At 35.6% G+C, this 21339-nt stretch overlaps 2 protein-coding genes across 5 annotated transcripts in view; both read right to left on the bottom strand.

Annotated features, from left to right (window-relative positions):
- Positions 1-119: 119 nt before the first annotated feature.
- On the bottom strand, positions 120-13346 carry LOC105448642 (nicotinate phosphoribosyltransferase). Of its 2 annotated transcripts, XM_011687330.1 has the most exons (13): positions 13032-13346; positions 10676-10855; positions 8620-8836; positions 7369-7539; positions 7116-7242; positions 6670-6881; positions 5117-5235; positions 4794-4987; positions 3730-3918; positions 2244-2469; positions 1837-2157; positions 1404-1532; positions 120-1163 (listed from the first exon to the last, which is right to left on the bottom strand). In XM_011687330.1, the coding sequence occupies exons 2-13, from the start codon at positions 10718-10720 to the stop codon at positions 1086-1088; spliced, it is 2028 nt and encodes a 675-aa protein (XP_011685632.1). In that variant the 5' UTR covers positions 10721-10855; positions 13032-13346; the 3' UTR covers positions 120-1085. The 2 variants fall into 2 exon arrangements, with proteins under 2 accessions (XP_011685632.1, XP_011685633.1); XM_011687331.1 differs by lacking the exons at positions 3730-3918; positions 13032-13346 and having other exon boundaries at positions 10676-11145.
- Positions 13347-15637: 2291 nt separating this feature from the next.
- LOC105448643 (zinc finger protein 32-like) overlaps positions 15638-21339 on the bottom strand; it is an 8973-nt gene continuing 3271 nt past the window's right edge. The window contains exons 1-5 of one of the 3 annotated variants that reach the window (XM_011687332.1): positions 20942-21325; positions 20613-20855; positions 20296-20522; positions 19817-20206; positions 15638-19577 (exon numbers count right to left, since the gene is read on the bottom strand). In XM_011687332.1, the coding sequence (XP_011685634.1) occupies positions 19232-19577; positions 19817-20206; positions 20296-20522; positions 20613-20828 (1179 nt within the window). In that variant the 5' untranslated portion in view covers positions 20829-20855; positions 20942-21325 and the 3' untranslated portion in view covers positions 15638-19231. Of the gene's footprint in view, positions 19578-19816; positions 20207-20295; positions 20523-20612; positions 20856-20941; positions 21326-21339 lie in introns of those variants that run through there. The other 2 variants (XM_011687334.1, XM_011687333.1) reach the window with 2 other exon arrangements.

The following is a 21339-nucleotide window of genomic DNA, read 5'->3' as shown; positions in this document are numbered from 1 at the left end:
TTGCTCGTTATTTCAAATTGTCAAATATTAATTTGAGACATATTACATATTTTCCTCCTTTTTTTTCCTATCTCTCTCTTTTCCTCTCTTGGTATATATATGTATACATCAATACAGACTTTTATACATATTGTACATGTATTGTAAAATTATAAATATCTATAATAATTATTATGCTTATACGCGCTCTTTGTACATTCGTGTAAATAACAATGGTGAATATATCGAATGTGTCACTCTTATACGAGAATATTATTAAAGCAGTCTTCAGCAATTACAAATACGTAATAATAATTAATACAATACAAAATTTACAAGTGTATATAACGGAACATATCTTCCAAAAGGGATGGAAAGAAAATACAAAAAAAAAGAAGAAAAATAAGAGAAAGACCAACAACACAACATAACGTGATTGAAATAAGAAAAATGTACTGAAACAATTACGCTATCGAATATTGCCATTCGTTGAATGTTACTTTTTCAATCGTGTATACATATATAATCTACACTAATTCTATAGAGTTAATCCCTATTCGGGAATTTTTAGCTGTGCATGCCTAAAATCTCTCTTTCACACACACATATGTACTTTTTTTTGTACACTATTTTGTACTTTTTTTTTACTTCTTTTTAAATAGGAATAAGAATACGTGTATGTGTGCGCGACGAAGCTCTAACTGCTCTCGTAAATAGACTTCTGTAACGGAACATCTCGCTCTCTATAAAATGTGTAAAACTATACAAGTATGTTATAATACGATTTGCGCAAGATTTACCAAAATATATTGTTGCGACGATGATAATATAATTCGATATTTTCAACAATGGAAAATGTAAAAAATACGCTCTTTAGGATCCCCGCTCTCTTTCTCTCTTTCTCTTTCGTGATTATATTCTACGGCGCAATCGTGTTTATGGTGCACACACATACGATTGCGATGATACGTTGTCATAGCTCTTACATTAGAGAAAAGACTTATGCATTTCGTCTGTAAAACTGTGATTCCTGATTCGATTATTACTCTGTGTTTATAATTGCTAGAGACTAGTTTAACGATACTCTTGTATAAGAGTAGTATGCTTCACCGTAATTCTCCGATCGGCGCATTCTGAGACCACAGTTCGTCTATAAATCTATATAAAGTATCACTGACAGCTACCTGTAACAGACATCAAGAAAAAAAAATGTTTGAATAATCTTTCGAGATTTTAACAATAATTTAATGAAACAATATTTTAATAATACACAAAAAATTGTAAAACATTAGACACTTTAGAAAGAGTATTATTTGGATTCTTTACTTCAAAAATAATTTCAAATTCAATCGAAAAATCTGTATTCAATAATATGTACATGTGTATCCTTAGCAACTCTCAAATTACTAAATATTAATTTTTACCTTATATGGTGTTGGATTCAAATTCCTTTTATGATCGTTACGCAATGTGTTGAGAGATTCTTGCACTCTATTGCGAATTTCTTGCAATGTAGGTAATGGTTGACACAGTTTGCCGTCCTTCCAGTATATCTGTAAGATGTTTTTACTTATAAATCATAAATACTACTAACATCGGTAATATCAATAATGATATGTAAAGCCGCTTATAAAATAATTGACGAATAGTTTGTATAAATATATTAAAAAACGCGATAGGATAATCAAATTTCCAGGAAGAAAAAAAACTAAATTTTGAGTTAATCAAGGAATTTAAACTATACAGAGTTGTGTTAATCAAGGAATTTAAGTTACACATAAAAAGAATATTTTATACTATATAATTATATATATGTAATAAAGTAAAATTTGAAAACTTATTTTAATCGGATAATACCTTGTGCAGAGACTCCACGCGGGATGGTGTAACATTAGCCCTTTTCGTCTGTTGGAACGGATGCCTGCAAAGAACCTTCTGCATCACTTGCGGCGGTTCCTCCGTTGTTTTCTGCAAGAGATCAATCAACGCGTAGCCATCCGATCCATACAGTCTGTACGCGCCCTTCCTGCCTGGTATTGTGACTTTTCCGACCTCTTGGCTGAGTTTAATCCTCGGCTCGTCGTTAATTTCCACCATTTTGTAAACGCAGCCCAGTGCCGGTTGCCTCTGGCACGTCACGAGATGCGTTCCGATCCCGAAGCAATCGATTTTGTGACTCTGAAAAACGTCCACGCTCTTTACATCAGATCACTAAACTTCGGTATATTAACTATCATACTACTCCGCGATTCGTAAGTCTTTACCTGCTCGTTCAGGCTTATTATTGTCTCCTCATTGATGTCGTTGGACGCGCAAATCATCAGTTTTGCGAACCACGGTATGTCGTACTTGACGGCAATTTTCTCGAAAATATCTCTCGCCACATTACTGAGGTACGCTAAATCGCCACTGTCGATTCTGATACCAACGGCTCTGTATCCCAAGTCGTTCAAAGCTAATGCTACCGCGCAGAAGTTTAACAGACCGCTCCTATTTCGTAAAATATATATATCTATGAGATATCTGTGGGTAGCTAATACTACTCCATAATTCTATCAACTAGAACTAAATGAATCAATTGAAAAGCAATCCAGTCACACACTTTTTATGCTATAATTCTGTTACGTGAAATTAAGTCTAAACTTGGCAATGTATATATTCTGTGAGAATATATTTCTTCGTTTGTAATTTCTCTTGTTTAATGTATAAAAAAGTTAAAAAAATATATGTTTTTAAATAATTCATTTATATAAGAAATGTATCTTCATTCAAATTAAAAAAATTTTTTTTGAATTTCATGTTACTCTTAGATATTTTTTGCAACGTCATTTTCTTAGATTTGCCAAGTTTAGAACTAATAAAAGAAACACCGCACATAAAAGATTAAGCACACAATGAAGAAACTAAAGCTACTTAAACTTACGCATTCGCATTATTAATTGATACAGACAGAGATAATAGTATTTCAACCGATTATTACATTGTCATTAAAATGTTTCCAGAAAAGAAAATTTTATGATATTCTGGCAAACATACAAATACAGCCAATTGATACCATATCGATGATATGAAAATATCATAATAAATTTAGCGTTTCGTTTAGAAATATATTTTTTTTGCTTTTTTTATTGTTTTTTTTTTAATAATATTTTAAGTGTTTTGGCATTTCTGTATATTAAATTTGCCGCAAAGTTCGCGACGGAATTGCATGTGTCTGAATAACAGGTAAGGTACATATTTGTGTAACACATGGAATGTGCCCATATCAATTATCAAGAAAATTAAGGGGCTGAATTGGGAGGGGCACTATATAAGATCACAAGTATAAATTGATTAAAAACTAAATTCTAACAAGAATAAATAAGATTCTGTTTTATTTATAGTTGGCACGTCATAATAGTAGTATATAATAACATAATTTGCAATTTGCCCGTTTTACAGAATATTTCGAACATTTTCTAAGTGAAGGACAGAGGAGAAAATTTAATTAATTACATCAGCTATCAAACAATTCAAAGTAGCCTTAAATTGCCGAGTAATAGAAATTTATCAAAATAACTCTATATATCCCAATTAAATGCGATCTCAGCCATTACTAATATTGCTTATGAGAGGATATGATAGGCTTTGGTGTCGCAAAAAAATTAAAATATGATTCGCAAAGCGTAGATCTGACAAGAAAAAAAAATGGGCGGGGGGGGGGAGGAGGAATCGCATTCCGCAAAACAGGCAAACAGAGCGATATCGTACCTCACATAGAGCTCACCCAATTCGCCTCGTCTTAAAAAGCCATTCTTGTGAAGTTGCGAAGTTGGCTCTGATATAAATGGGTTGTTTCTCACACGGTTTTGGGCGTGTGTATTGGACCCGTTAGTTAGAAGTTTATTCTTTACATTTAGGCTGGCCACTTGTGCCTGCCCCCTGGTCGACGTCTCAATGCTACAAACACACTCCTGTTAGGCTACAGTGTGTCGATACGCATGTCGTCATGCTCTGTTCGCGACGCGCTGACAAAACTGAATTATTGAATCGCTAGTAGTAGAGATCGAATTAGGAATATATTTGTCTCATTGAATATGAATTTAATTACGCTAATTACTTTTTATCCATGTAGATAAAAAAAGATGAGATGAAAAAGGATCTTTGTATTTAGTATTATATATAGTATTTGATCTTGGAAGCCATAATTACGATACTACAAATTACATACGCTACGTCGTCTATGTGTAATTAGAACTATTCTAATTATTGTACGCTAATTATTATTGATGTATGTGTGTTTCACAAACACCCTCTACTGCATACGTCAAATATAAGCTAATATATACATTGGCAGCAATTAACGTGCATAATATACATAATGTCTCAAAATATGCGCTTACAATATCTGAAATCATTTTTATTTTGAATAATCCACAATTGTTCACGTTCGAAAATTTATTTCTAATATACTGTCCGTACTTCTTCTCGTTAATTCAGATACTATATATATAAAATTATTAAAATAATTAATAAATATCTACACTATTTATAATTATCGAAATAAAAATCAAATCATAATATAAAATAATTAATGAAAGCACAGCAAATCAAATAGCAAAATAAACGAGACATACCGTACTAACGTAAAAGAAATAAATATAAATGACAAACTTATGCAAACGCCATGCAAAAGATTTATGCGAAATAGACGCATCAAAAGAAAAGTAGCCAAAGCTTGCAGGATGCAATTTTCAAAAACAAATGTCAGGCTTTCGATTCAAAGCATTAAACGAGAGTTAAAGCGACAAACGAGAGCGTACGTAGGTACGTACCTCTTAACATCATACGTGTCCACAAGAGCGGTGAATCTTTCTGGGAAAGCGACGGCATAACTGATCAAAGCTGCCAATTCTCCGCCGGACGCCTGCGAGGCTAAAGCACCCAAGTCGTCAGCAATAGTCTCGCGATGCTTACAAGCCAGTTCCAATACATCTAAAACGTCACCCGTTTGCTTATGCGCCAATGTCTGCAAGAGAAACGGATCAATTCTTTTTTTCTCTCCTTTCGACTACATTACGCAGAGACTCGATATTTAATTCAACATTTATTTATGAGAGACAATTTATAAGAGAAGTTTCTTATCGAATATACTTACTTTCCCTTGTAGATCGCTGATGCAGGTGAAAGATGTGATATATGCGTGTGCATGTGTGCCACATACAGGTATATTGAATAACTTTCCAGCCAAGACATTACTAGTCCCATCGAATCCGCCTGTAATATAATAAATTATTTCAAATTTAATTTAAATTGTCCCTAATTTAATTCTACTTATGTTTCACATGTATTGAATAATTGAAATATGATTAAAAAATTTGATCTATTTCATCTTACATGATAAACAGGGTATATCCTACGAAAAATTACTAAAATTAAACGCGTTTATTCCTTTAGATATTCATTATTGACGGTCGAAAGCCTATAGTCTCGGAATGCATCTGTTTATATTCTATAATGTACGATATCACGACGGAAAAAAAGTTTACCTCATATGCACAAGTCATAATGTGCAATTTCACGAGAAAATAAATTTATCTCATTGAATACTTTTTTTCTTTATAGGCAAAATATATAGTTATGTAGATTTTGTATGAAATTTAGCTCACATTGCTAAGTGAAAACATTCTAAAAAGATTAGAATTTAATTTTTTTATTTATGTATATCCTGTTACACATATTTCATCCAATTTCAATGTATTAAAATAATTCTACTTTTATTTCTTTTGATGAAAATATCTCCGATTGTTTTTAATTTACGTATAAATAAAACTGCCAAATTGTCTATTAGAAGATATTTTACTTCTCCTACTTCCTCATACGCGTTAAAAAAGAACAACTAATTAGTTTCGCATGAGACATCCAACATACATATATGCATGTATGTATGTATGTATGTATGCGGGTATGCGTGCGCGCGCTTGTGTGTGTAATAAGTCAAGACTATATATTCTGAATTTGACCTCCTAAATTGTTACTCATCACCTAGACAGTACCAACTGGCACTGAGTGGAACAATGTATTGATTCACTTTTCACGAAATTGTTAAGTATAGTGTAAGGGTGATTGAGTGGTACCAGACACCTCCGTTTTCATTATATATCACATTGCGGAATGGCATAGGTATGTATATATGTATTGTATATATATATATATATACAATACATATATACGTGTGTAAAGCTTTTTATATTTCAAACTTTTTACGAAGTTAACAGATAAAAATATAGCCGTTGTTCAAAATATATTATGGGTAAAAAGATAATTAGATATTTCATCAGCATGTACACACAGTATATTAAACATACATACAATGCGACAAACTCCTATATTTTTGTAACGAACACGCTTTAGCAGAATAGGTCATTGCAACAGCGTACAATTGCCAGGCATGGTAATTAGTGTGAGCAATGCGAACAAAAATAGCAACTGATAGCCAGTGGCAACTGACGCAAATTTCTTATGCAATGGAATTTTTTTTGTTCCAATGCGAATTTATCCTCTTTAATTTAATTTACAGTTATCACTTCGTTTTAAACGTGACGAATTGAGACCGCGGCTTTATTAAATAATTTATAGCATGATTCCGCGCAATACGCGTGGACTTTATCGAACTATAAGCGATAATTGAGATAAGTATGAAGTATTTACCAACATAGCTGTACTTAGACGCGCTCAATCCTCCGTCGGGTCCTTGCGCTCTTCGAAGACCAAATTCAAGCAGCGTTATATTCTTCCCGGCGACCATGCGATATCTCGCCGCGTTGGTGGCCATTAGACTCGCATAGTTGACCAATGTTAATAGAGTTGTTTCCAAGAGCTGTACCATAATTAATGGCCCTTCCACTCTTATCAATGGAACTCTGGAATTAAAATCAAAGCAATGTAAATTTATTCAACCAATGCATAGTAAGTTAAAGTTACAATAAAGATATAATTAAAATTTTTAAATATCCTTTTAATTCGTTATTTACATAAACGCGCTAAAAGCTTTCAATCGTCTGACTGTGTGTAATAATATAAGTTTCTCTAAAATGATGTCTATAAATGCTGATTTTTCAAGAATAATATATAAGGCTTTTCTTTCATAAACTGACCTTGGAAATACGACGGATCCCTCGTCTATGGCGTATATCGTGACATTTTTCGCAGTGAGACTTTGCAGATAATCAAAGAATCTTTGGTCTACCGTAGCAGGCATAGTCGACTTCAGGTACTTGATATCTGCGATAGAAAAGACAATGTATAATATAATCCATAACATATAATACATATTCATATCGCATATATATCCATAATCTATAACAGAGTAAAAAATATGTGTGTACGCAGCTAGCGGCGAATACATACCACTAGGGGAATAATGAAATTTATTCAAGAACTTTATGCATTCCTCGAGACCGGCGAAGATCGTGAATTCCCCCTGGAAAGGATTCTTGCGGAAAAACAAATCGAACACGGCGTGGTCGTTCATTTTGCCGCTCTTCCAGTAGGCGTAAGCCATAGTGATTTGATACAAGTCTGAAAACAAAACGCGTCGTCCTTTCTTCAGTGAATGAGAAATAAAGCCTCCGAAGTATGAAAATACGATGAAAAACATCTGAAAAATTCAGCGTCATTTCGAAGAGATTCTTACAGAGAACGCTTCGTAGCATAACGTCGAATGTAACAGTTACAAGTTATGTAAGAAACAAAACCGCGCAACCGGACGATTCGGACTAAATTGTACATTCGATATTCCCGTGATTATCGCGTAAACTGCGATCAAAACCGCGTTTTTTGCCGACGGAAAAATTGCACGTCTCCAGTGCGTCGTTTTTTTTTTTTCATCTCAGAGACTGCATTTTGCGCTGCATAGGTATATACGTATCCAAGATAACGCGCGCGTCTTTTTGTGCATGTGAAAGCGGCTTTGTGCCACATTCTAAGCAGGTTCGCATCGACGGACGTGGGTATCTCCGCCGCGCGCGAGATACGCCAGTCGGTGATGTTTGCGCGCGGCTTACATCATCGTCAGGATATTTACAAACATAATCACGCTCCTCGTCCGTGTACTCGCGCGCGCGGATAATATCGCGTGGATTCATTACATACGGTACGTATGCACGACGTACGGCCCTTTCCGCTCGGCAAGGACGCCCGTCGTACAACATACAATTCAGCAAAACAAAACAACGATGAATGATCCCTGTGTGTGTTTCACCGCCCTTCTCGACCTTCACGCCATCCGCGCGCCCCGTCGAGGAAATCGGTCGCCGATCTGATCATTCGTGTGGAAAAAAAAGGGAGGAAAGAAAAATCCTCGCGTTGGAGAAAACGCGGAGATTGTCTCGCTCTCGTCTCGTGCGAGAAACGTTTTTTTTTTTTTTTTCATTTTTCCGCGCAGAAGGCGGACGCAAAACTCCGGGAGAGTAAACGTCGTCGCTCCGCTGCCCCCCTCGGCAGGCCGAGTCTCTTTCTCTCGCGCGGTCGACGCGTTTCCCCGAGGACGAGGGCGACGAGAGTGAGGTTGAGGTTAAGCTCGACGCGCGGGATCGCCGAGGTGGGAGGCGTGCGCGTTCCACGCCGCCTCCCGCCGCCTTCCGCTCGCGCTATACGTACCTGTGAGCAGCGGCTGAACGATGCCGTTCTGCCGCGAGTTGCAGCACATCCCGTCGTCGTCGTCCGTTGACATCTCGAGGATGGGAGGAGGACCGCTCGAGTGCGCCCGCTCCAGGAGATACAGCTCGCCGCTCTTCTCCCGATCTCTCCCCGGCCCCGCTGCAGCTTCGCCCGCCGCCGCCGCCGCGCTCCCAGTTGCACCCACTTTCTGCACTTTCTGCATCTCGAAAACGAATGGGTATATTACACACACACACACACACACACACACATACGACCGATGCAACCCACGCACACACGTTACATACGTGTTTCATTTCATTAGATATATATATATACGCATGTTAGATATGTTAGATTTGTCGCGTAAATAACCTCCACGAGGCACGAACTCGTTTCCGTTTGCAAAAGATAAAAAAATATAACGATACAGCTGTACCGAAAGCATTAGAATACGATTAGTTTATTGAGCGTTAGTGAATTTATAAGTCCCCGTTCGAATCCCCTTGTCCTGGGTAAAATAAAATGATATGTCTATAGGTCAGGATATTTGGCAGAGAGAGAGAGAAGCGAAAAGGAAAAGAAAAACGAGAAAGAAAGAAAGAGAGAGGTACAGTACGCGCGACGGTTCGGAGGAGACGGGCCTTACCTCGCACGCGAGTCCCCGCGCTATCCGATCCGACGACGATCTGCACCGTCACTGACGGCGATGCCGATGTGATAGCGTCGACTAGCATGCCTCGGCGCGAGCCGCGAAGTAATATACGACCCGCGAGAATCGATAGGGAACGTTTGAAGGACGCGCGGCGCCCGCCGTTGGCACGGCCTGTTACACCCGCCGATCCCGCTATATAATTGCCCGCGCGCGGCCTGTTTTTTTTTTTTTTATCAGAAATCAACCCGATATCAACCGCGGGTATCCCGCGGATCCGGGATCCGTGCGTGCGCATCCCCCGCGCGCTCCGGCTTTCCAGTTCCAGGCGCGAAAACGAGGAGGGCATCCTGCGATTAATTCATTGCAGAATTCATTTTATCTAGCAAATTAAATGTCTTATACGTTAAGAGCTCTTATATTCTGCAATCTTTTAACGATATATTATAATTAGCAATTTAGCGAACGACCTTTTCTTTTTTTATAATAAATGTAAACTGTTATTTCATATAATTGTTTATTAACCAACACAGTAACCAAAATTGTCACAAGTTCAACAACGTCCCTTCTCGGATTATCCTCTCTAATTATTTATGTTGAATTTTCTTAACTTTGTCGCTATCATGGAAAAAGTTGTTTAAGGTGGTTTTATCGCTTAACGCCAACTCGATAGTGTGTGTTATTAGTCATATGGAGGCACTAACTTTTAACTGGGACTTGCTCGATAAAACCACCTTAATGCGACATTGCCAATCATTCGATATCATTAAAGATTACAGAATATGGTTCTAACTTTAATCTCAATTTAATTTACTTTTTACTTTTCTCTAGTTCTAAGAATTTTAGAGATAAAATTGAAGAGAATTAGAGATAAAATTAAATCGAGAAAGTTAAAATCTATATTGATACATTAAGGCGATTTCGAGTTCCAATCACTTGTAATACCTGCGTTACGCGGACAGAATTATTAATTTTTTATTTAACACGTGGAGAAGATCAGATTAGAGATAACGAATTATATAATTAAATATTTAGATGAGAGCAATTCGATCGGTGGGATCAAACGGCGATTATCATTTTCATTAGTGCGGATTGTTAATTACTTGTCGTTCGACAAGGAGGAGAAGAAATTAATTCAATCAGGAGGGATCATTTAATCGATATGTCCAAGTCATCGATCCTTAATTTTTTTTCTCTCTATTCGAGAAAGGAAAAGATTAAAGAATATTATACGTTATAGAAATATTCCAAGTTAGCACAAACATCGGCTACCTCTCTCCGCCACAGATAAACTTGATATTAAATTCCTCTCGATAATTTTACTGATAAAGATTAACATTCTATGACTCGATAGGCGACAGACACTCATGAAAGAAGAAAAAGGACGAAAAAAGAAATTTTTACCTGATGAAGGACAAAAGAACTCTTCGTTCTAGCTGTTCTTTTCATTCCGTTGTTTTTTTTTTTTAGTGTCTTCGACGTCCTTTTTCTTCGGAAAAGAAAAAGATTTATGCAGCAGCTGGGCGACCGTAAACACTGACCGTTCAATCTTCTTCCTCCCAAATTCCGCTGCTCTCGTGATCCCTGTGAAGTAATTATTTTTTTCGAAAAAGAATTAGATCTATGCAGCAGCAATTCGACCGTTAACAACGACCGTTATCCTTCTTCCTTCTCAAATTTTGTTACTCTTATAATCCCTTAATGATCCTTTTTTTCGGAGAAAAAAAATTTATGCAGCAGGTCGTATAATGATTGTTATAATCTCCTTTCTTTTCAAAGAAGCTTATTTAATAAGGAAACCTCTCGAAATCAAATTCTGATTTTATGACATTTTTTATACACGTGGATTACATATATATTAGATGAATTTAAAAAATATCAGTTGGTGCGGATAAGCGGTTTTAACGAGTGATTTCACTTCTTAAAATATTAAGATATTAAAATAAAAATAAATTAAAAATTTTGCAAAATAATTATTTTTTAGAAATATTATTAACGTGAGTGATTAGAAGAATCAAAGCCGCATCAAAAATGTTAAGGAATTATTTAAAATTTTGCAATATTATTATAATACGAAAAAATATACATTTATGAAAAACGAGGTTTTACATTAAAAAATGTATCTATAGAAGAATGAAATTGTTGCAGAGATATTTTCATTCAGGGAAGAAAAAGAATTTAATATCATTCTAACAATATTTGTTAGAGTAATAAGATAATATTCCTTCAGAAATGATGGCCAAATACCTGGTTTTTTCTTTTTCTCCTTTCACAAAACTTATTGTTAGAACACCGCGTCACGTTGCTTCTCCGCCTTATTCCCTTTCTTCTACTATATATTCACAGGGAATATTATATAATTCTCAAGATTGTTTCAAATTTAAAGGTCCGAATTCCATGAGCTTTTTCCAGACAGTAATTATTATCGCGATATATTCAAAATTGAGAGGATTTAAGTCTCCTGATTATACTCAGCCAAGAATTCCGTGTTGATTGCAGGGATGATGCATCGCAGTAGGAATGAGAATCTTGTTCAGCGTACTAAGGCTCGTTCTACAATATGTCGTATGTCGGATCGTAAATCGTAAGCCGTAAGAATTGACCAATCACAATCGAATAGTCTTTTTACATTCGACTGTAATTTGTCGGCAATTCTTACGGCAATTGTAGAACGAGCCTTACGGTAAAAAGTATTGACGACAAAATTTTGTCTTGCATGCCATTTCGTTATTATGTGGTTATAATTGTGAAAAAAATGTGACTTGTCTCTTACTTATCAAATTCGTAAAAATGGATGGAAAGTAATCTTTGCAGAATTTTAGTATACGTATAGAGGCATATTTTTCACTCCTTTCAACATCTGTCATATATTTTTGCTACCTGAATTAGATTTCACTTTACGTGTCTTTTATCGTTATTTATTGACTGTTTACTGACTTAGCAAAAGAAAGGATAATTTCCGTCAATTTTTAGAAGTATTTTAAGTCACGATTTTTAGTCACGTTTCCACGATTTTTAGTCACGGTGACTATAGTCAGGAGCCTTAAGATAGTTATTAAACAAACGACGAGTCTCGTCGTATCATTCTTATGTAACAACGAAGATAACGCGGAGAGCAAAAAAGAGTTTACGCGAGAAAGAGATTTCTGTTAATTGCAAATAATGATAGGGAATAACTCGGTCGCTGAATCCTCTACTTTGTTCGCTGCGTTACGCTATTCTAAAGAAACGTTAGCAAACAAACTGACACTGTTGTGCGTAAAATATTCTAATAGACATGTCGTCGTCTACATTTCTAATTTGCCTCGCAAATGTATCTTTTTATGCTGTGCAGCAGATAAGAAAGATTTATGACAAGAAGGAAGACCGAAGTACAAAGAATAGATCCCTTTATGAATTTAAACTTAACAAATATCTTAATCTCTTTTATTTGAAACACTGTTCTGATGAATTTAGAATTTTCTCTTGAGATAATATCGAAGGAAATATCGAAGAGGTCATCATTTATATCGTATCTTTCTAATTTTTACGATTATTTATGCTTGTAAATAACTTCTCGGTGTCTACTAAAATTTCAATTAAAATTGTACTAAAATTTACCCAAAAATTTACCTATTGTTAAAAGTAACAAAAGAATGTAATAAAAAAAATATATATATACATATAAAAGAGGTATATATATTTTATATGTATATAAATTATATTATTAGTAACACTAACATAACATTTTTAATGATAATAATTATAATGTTATACATACAATCGCTAAAATTCACACACGATTCCTCCTGCAAAGTACGTATTGCCACGCGCGCTTCTTCAAGAATTGAATTACGTCAATCTGATCATCGCGGTATAAGGGAAGTATAATAATAGTGCGCGAGCACGGTGCAGGCAATTAGCTAATAGTTCGATTAAACACACGTATCGTTGGCAACACATTGCCGCAACCGACGTCGTTGCGGACAATGTCGTATAATACTGCGGCATTCTTCTCTCCGACAGCTGCCTGGAGGAAGAGAGAAATAAAAAGGAGAGATACTTTTCGAACCCGGTCAAAGTTCGCGTGCGGAAGAAAAAAAAAGAATTAACGCGATACTTCGTTTTATGGGTCGCGTGTCTCTTTTAGTTCTTTCACAGTTGGAATTGTGGGTCGCTAAGTGGAGCCTCAAGTCTCATTTCGATGAATCACGCTACCGATAGTACATATATGAAGACAATTTTCAGTCACGGAATTTTCCTAATCATTATGCTTCCGTTCGACGAGTATTTCACACTGATTCTTACTCGAAACTGGTTTAACAGAAGTATTTTTTCAAAATCGAATTCGAGAGCCATATATCTTTAAGATACTTCATTTCTCGAGATTTATTATTTTATTATTCATTTTTTAATTATTTAATTTCAATATATATATATATATATATAATTTTATAATAAATAGATCTCTTTAATAATTGAGTTATTCTGTCATTTTCAGAAGAAGAAAGAGAGAAAACAATAAAGACAAACTCTATTGAATTTCTTAAAGTTTTATCTCATATAAATGCTCTTATTAATTTTTCCCTTTTAGAAAAGCAACTATAAAATTTTCTTATTCTTTGTCGGTTATTAACCGCGTTATGTTACGTGCGTTATATTACGCGCCCAATTTGTATATATGTATATGTAATAGTTAATTAATAGCCAATGTTTTATTTACTTTGTTTCTGTCGCAAATAAACTTATAGATCATTGCGTTTCGCATAAGAAAACAGCCCCATTGAAATTTACAATGTATATATGCGTATTGCATAGTCAAAAAGGATTTTGTATACGTATTTACATGAGAATAGCGCGCTGGTAATCTATATTCCTGCAGCGCATACATACGGAGGAAATGTAAATCTCGCGGAATATCGAAAATTTTTGTACCTTAATCCTTTTTTTTTCATATTTATACGAATTATAAATTGTTAAGTATTACGTTTACATTTCGCAGTCAATCTGCATGTTCAATCTATTAACATTTAATAACCATTGTTCGTTATTCATTTGCAATATCCACATTTTGAAAATATGTCGGACTGCTTTGCACGTTTCCAAATAAAACTTGCAGGAAGTATCGCTCTACGCGGTTTAGATCTATTACGCGTCGCGTTTTATATTTCTTAAGTTGCTTACTGATGCATCATTTATAGAATCGCGTCATTAAGACAAATAAATCTTTTATAGTAGAATACATATACATATATATTGTAAAATTATCTTATCATTTGCACACAAAAGGTGCGGTATACTATCTCTCAGATATATGATATTTTCAATGCCGAATGTCGTTGATCTTTTCAGACTTTGAATTATTAATTGTCTCAACTGCGATTCATTGTCTGTGTAATACAACTAGCTAATTAAAATTACGCTGAGCTTGCCAGTGTAAAGCAAAAATGATGTAGGTAACATTAACCGTTGATACGCGATTGTGCCGTTGAGTTGTTGATCCTCGTTGAACTTTTAACACGTTCTGTAAGCATTCTGCGTTATTCGCGCCTCCGGTTTTATTAATATCCCCGTCGAGAACGCACGAAACAGAACTATCGACTCTTTCGGAGTCAAATAATTGACGATATCGTTAAAATGAATTATATAACTGATCAAGAAGTACTTGTATTAAATATTTTAACTTTACTACGTTATTCTGATGTCATGATTGTTGTTCTGCTTGGGTGGCGTTTGATACATTTTTTGCCGTCGCGTTGATGACAAATCAGACGGAAATAGGCATTAGATATCTCTCGTAAAGATATCTGCATGCAGTATTTAAAGATTATTTTGAAAAAGGAGAATTGAATGGAATTATAAACGAAATTAAAAAAGAAAAGGAAATTTCAGAGTTCTAAATTTACGAAAAATTGTTATCAATTGTGTCAGTTATAAACTGTATCAGAGAAATCGTACTTTGACAAGTGAAAGTAATACAATTTTTTTCTTTTTTTTATTTATAGTACAGTCGATAGCGATTTTTAGTACTCTATGATGGGATAGTGCGATTAATAAAGGAATGTTGCAGTGCAAGACGTAAGCAAAAACTGGGGCAAACTCGTTTACCTTCTTCCTGCAGTTCGTACAGCCGCAATGCGCGCGTATCGTTGCACGTGTGCGAACACTGTGAACGAACGTACACCGCGTACACGTTCAGTTTCCCTGCAGGGCGGCACATTTGTTTACCGGTAACCAATAGTGATTCTGTAGGGAAAAGATTCTGAATCTCGTGATCAATATCTCTCGAATGCGTTGTACATTATTGCGCGCGACGATGTCGTAATTCAAAAACTGTGTGTATAATTCGCAGTGATAACTGACGTATCACACTCTGTATCTTATTTGTTTTTTTTTTAATTCCCGTACAAGAGTCGGAGACTGCGTCGCTGTCGCTTATTAATTTGCTCAGCGCATCTGCAGATACCTTTACGACTGTTGCTTGTTGCAGGATAATCTCTCAGAATTTGTGCGCCTACAATTTCTATGCCGGAAGAAGCAATTATTTTAGTCATAAATAGCTCGCATTCAAAAACTCGGACTAATTTTACCAAAGGAAAATATTGCCTTTTCTATTCACAGAGAATTGTATACAATTTGTACGCGCAGATTATGGGACGCTCTGTGTGCAAGATGAGATTAATGCGTCATTTAAAGAATCATAAACACATCGAATAAAAAATGGAGATTAGATAAGATTAATCGTCGAAGCGTCAAAACACTAATGCACAGTAGTATGTCAATAAGTTACACTCAAATTAGGCGCAATTAGACGCAAATAACATGTTACGCAAGATATTGCGAAAGTTATATCTATGGGCATTAGATATATCTATAAATCATGTGAGACAAAGAGGCACTTGCATTAATAATCGCGCCGCTTTATGTGCAACTTAGAGCAACGTTATCGTTAATTTCCGTTTATCATTGTAAAGTAGTCGTAAAATTTATTGATAACAATTCTAAGAAAACTAAACGATCGCATGTATCTCGAATCCACATGCGATATATCGTTTAGACGTAATCTTAATATATGTTCCGAGCGTTTCATCACCTATACTTGCGTGAAATATATGAAAATTTGCTCTTATTATTACGTTAAATTATGTTTAATCGATTTACCATGTTGCAATCTTCTGGTTATCGATTGCGATGTCCGGAGATATTATCATCCGTGCGATATCACTTGACACACTTGTCGCGATCCTTCCAAACCGAAAACGGACCTGCAATTGTCAAGTAGGTATCTACGAAGTTTGAATTTAAGTTTGCAAGAAAAAATTAAGATAAAAAATAAAATAAAAAATAAAGATAAAATGGTACATTAAGACAACTTTATTCTTAGGAAAATAAAATTTTCTTAATTGTCCCGTTTGGGTGTCTAGTGATATAATTAAATCTACTAAAAAATTTGTAGAAGAATCACTTAAATCAGAAGGATCAGAGATGAATATAAATCTAAGTAAACAGAGTGCACGTGATTTGCTATTGAGTGAAAAAGAAAGTTTTGAAAAAGCATTTTTTACTTGGGTAAAAATTTGACGTCCATCCATCCTGGATCCAAAAATGGTGAATGCCATGTATACGTATAAGCTCAGGAGCAAAGACTTGTAATTTCTTTGAGACACAACCGCCGTCGTATATTACCGCGTTTTATGTACGCCGTTCATTTATGCTTGCCGATAAAATGTCCTTCCACTCCGTTCCGGGTCGATGACGTGATGGTCGTTTAAAGTTGCGTTGCTTTTATGCATGGTCATTGTTAACGCGCACACATGCCAGTTCAACGACATGTGCGCGTCTCGCTCTTTATGCGAATGCATTGAATGCGGGATGCAAGTTCGACCAATTTTATACAATGAATTTATTTCATATATATATATGTATATATATATACGTCACAGATGGTGTATTTTGCACTAACTCTACAGAATGATCCTCCATGGTATTTGTCTCTGCTGCTAAATACGCTATATGTTAATTTTCTGCATTACAACTGGCACTTCTGAATTATTGTTAATTACTAGTCTCGATTGCTAGGACTGTGTGTGTCTTTGGCGTGTCGGTTTTTAGAAAAATACTCAATTTTTGATTCTCTAAGATCTAAAATGCAAGAATGACGACGATTGAGCCGCGAGCACCGGGTTCACCGTCGGATGCTCTTTCTCTTTCAAAAATTGATTATTTTTGTGTATATATATATATATAACTATTATTGTTGCCTATATCTAAGTGTTTGTATATATAATATATGTCGGCAAGCGTCCGGAAAAAACGTAATCACAAAATACACGCTTGTATCTCTATGAGCTAATAATGCTGCTATTAATATAATGTGATTACACATGTGGTTTCCTTTTTTTTGTCTCTGCGATACGAGCTACTTATTGTTTGTGTACTGACTGTCGTATGTGTACTTGTTTCTTTCTCACGGGAGGGGCCTGTAATGCTCACTATTTTTTACGCCTGCTGCGGTGTTTTTTTTTTTAGCGCGTGTGCGAAATGTATACGGAAGCACGGACTATTAACTACGTTTTACACAAACTATCTAACTAATTAACTAACTTAACTATGCCTTCCTAGAAACTACTCAGACTTCTGTTTAACATTTACCTCATATATCTCGCTTATAAGAATAACGTCATGATCGTATTTGTAATATCGACTACGGCGCCTACACGTCTTGCTTATTGATAATTAATACTGCTAGACGACTAGACTTGTTCTCGTGTAACATTCGGTCTCGTCCGCCCTTAAAGTTATATTATCTAATTTGACACATAATTTTCGTATACAGTCTTAACATTTATGATGATGTTTGTATTGTGCTAAAAATATGTCACAGGCTACAAAACTCTTTTTTCCCCCCCTTTCTTTCCGCAAATTTTCGCTTTTTTTTTTCTTTTTGGTCGATACGTATGTTCCGTATAAAGTTCCCTGTGGATTATCTGCTTGATTGCTGTGTGTAAAATAACGTGTTTTTTTTCTTTCTTTAGAATCTTCGTCACTGTTTGAATAATGCTACAATCGTGTATAATCTACGCTCGTAGAATAATATTTCTATTATACGGTAAGTTGTAAATTTCATAACCAGTATAAAACGACCAGTACCAATACAATTATCACAGAGTTGTCAAGATAATGTAGTCATATACAGTATAGAACTAGCTTTACAATGTATCTTGCCACACATAAACTTTTTCATGGAAGTACATCACACAAATTGTAAAATTACTACTATCTACGTTAATACTTGTTTTAATAATCTCAGGATAAAATAAAAGATTTAAAAAATGAAGAGATTCTCGCAAAAATGGCAGTGTGGAATATTTTTATCACAAAAACAGGATGTGCTAATATGTAACGAAATATGTCGAGATTCAAATATGTTAACCGATTTACAGTAAATACATTTAGAATAATACAATTACATTATATTCCTAGAAACATTTAACAATTATCACTTCCTATCGCTAAAATAATCTCGTATAAATTGCATCAATATATGCATAAAAAATAAGACTAGAAGTATCAATACTTAAATCTGGCTATGAAATTTCAAACTTACTTTCTCAGTTTCTCTGCTATACCTGTAGTAAAGCCTCAACGCTAAGCTTACTAACAATAATGGAAGTTTCACCAATATCTCATATTTACGAACATCCTCTATCAGACAGTAGAAAGACATACGTATCCAATAAATAACTAACAAAATATATAATACCAACAACAACGTACTTAACGCTAAATGTATATAAATAATTTAAGAACAATAAAACATACAAAATTTCCGTTCTCGTATCCTTAGCACCGTTAATCTCTGGAAATAAAGGTTTACATTACGACAGATCTACTAATACCACGATCAATATACGATCACCTCGGCGGAACGTTTTCATCCGAAAAATTCTAAGACCAGTCCTCGTATTGACTGCCCATGGTTCATCTCATTAAGTCCGCCGCTCTCTGCCGATCCCGATGGACCTCCCGGGGATGCATTCTTTTACGATGTGAAAAACAGTTGCCGGAGCTCGCGAAAGCTTTCGGACAGTAAGGACACTGATAAGGCCTCGCACCCGTGTGCTGATTTATGTGGAATTTTAAATCCTGATTACGCTTGAATGTCTTATCACAGAGCGGGCACGCGTGCGGTCTCAAGTCCGAATGCGTTATGCTGTGGGCACGTAACGTCGAATTCGTTGGATACACTCTCCCGCATACATTACATGGAAACTGTACGCCGCCGTGATACTCCTTGTGTCTGAACAGATTCGATTGAGTTTTGAATCTGCAAGAAATCAAATCTTCTTTAATGATACTTGAAAATCTTTCGAGCATAATAGTATAGTGTATGATAGATATCGAATATTAGACAATTAAAAATTCAATATTATAATCCTATTATTATTTCAATATAAAAACAAAAAAAAAATAGTTTGACAACGATTATTTAATATTTCAATCAAATACTCGTGAAATAATCAAATATTAAATTACGAGAGAATTATTACAAGAATGCAAACGTACATTCTTCCACATATGTCGCAGCCGTACTTTCCTTTAGGCCTGTGAGTCTCTAAATGCACTTTCAAATTTCCCTTCGTAGAAATCTTTTTACTGCAGATTGGACAGATGAAGTTGCTGGACGAATTGTTATCACTGTTCGTGTGAAGCACACCATTCGTAGAATAAACGTGGGATTGTAAAATAGGCTTCCCGTCGAACCTTCTCTCTCTGGGTAAATGCGACCACAGGTGATTTTGCAATCCAATTTGCGATATAAAAGATCGGGCACATATTGTACATTCGTGCGTTTTCCCTGGCGCATTGGATGTAGCCTTTCTACTGTCCTCGTGCGATTTAGATTCACTTTCATCTCTCTTCTCGTCGTCGTCCTCCTCTTCCATTTCAGCGCTTCTAAACAAACGAGATATTTAAGCAAGCACTGCACGCTCAGCCCCGTCGATACGATCTTTTATTGTTTAGCATTCCTAAAATATCCCTACTTGTTCGTTAAAGATATCGGCTCCGGCGTATGTGTCCTTGTTATTTCCTCCTCGTCCGAGGAGTCTGAAGCTTCGGACGTAGACTGTTCCATGCCACATTGTAAAAACAGCATCGGATCCACTTTCACCTCCATCTCCTCCATGCTCGGAGTGCAACGTTTGTCCTCTTGGGAATTTGATTCCAGTGGTCCCAGTGGCTCGTCCTCGGTTAAAATTTCTATTGCACCCTACAGGGAAACATTGATGATATACATTATATATGCCGCAAGTAAAAATGTGATATACGTATAAAAGGACAATCTATATAATATACGCACCTTTGTCAAGATCGAATGTAATAGTCCTCGATCTTCCGTCTTCTTCACCGTTGTGTCTTGCATATGTTTAATATTCTGTATCTCGTCATCTTGTACAGGATTCGTATTGTCAATGTTACCGTAAAGCTGCGACCTCAACTTCTCTTGGGTACGGTATGCCATCATTGCGAAGCGATGGACACCCTCCAGTCTCTTGATGCACGTAGAACAGACCATTTTTGTAAATTTGTCCTCCGATGATACCTGCGATGCGAAGCATTTAAGAATGAGTGTAAAAATACACAAATATTATAAGTTTAAATATATATATATAATATTCTATAAATTACCTTTCTACTAGAACATACTATATATATTTCTCGAAACAATTATTGCAAAATTATCGCGTTTATGTCGTTTATTATCTGCGTTTTACATTCTACATGTTAATTCATATACCTATTTTGCAAATTTAATTTATTCCATAAGAATAATATATCAGTCCAACGTGACTGACACTTCCAGATTATGCTCATGTCGTATAATTTATGTCAATTGCATAATTAAATCCCATATTTTATTCATCGTCTCGGCATTATTTTCATCATTTCTTATTTCACCCATTCATTAAATTATATCATCTCGCATTCGCACGGCGCGTCTCGCAAAATTCTCTCTCCGCGATTTCATCCCCGATCGACAATTAACCTAGCTTTCGCGAGCGCCGAATGGCGATAACGCCGCTCGG

This window comes from Wasmannia auropunctata, unplaced genomic scaffold, assembly GCF_000956235.1.
Source record: "Wasmannia auropunctata unplaced genomic scaffold, wasmannia.A_1.0 LD336083.1, whole genome shotgun sequence".
NCBI classification, from domain to species: Eukaryota; Metazoa; Arthropoda; class Insecta; order Hymenoptera; family Formicidae; genus Wasmannia; species Wasmannia auropunctata.
This window is presented reverse-complemented; position numbering and strand designations above follow the sequence as displayed.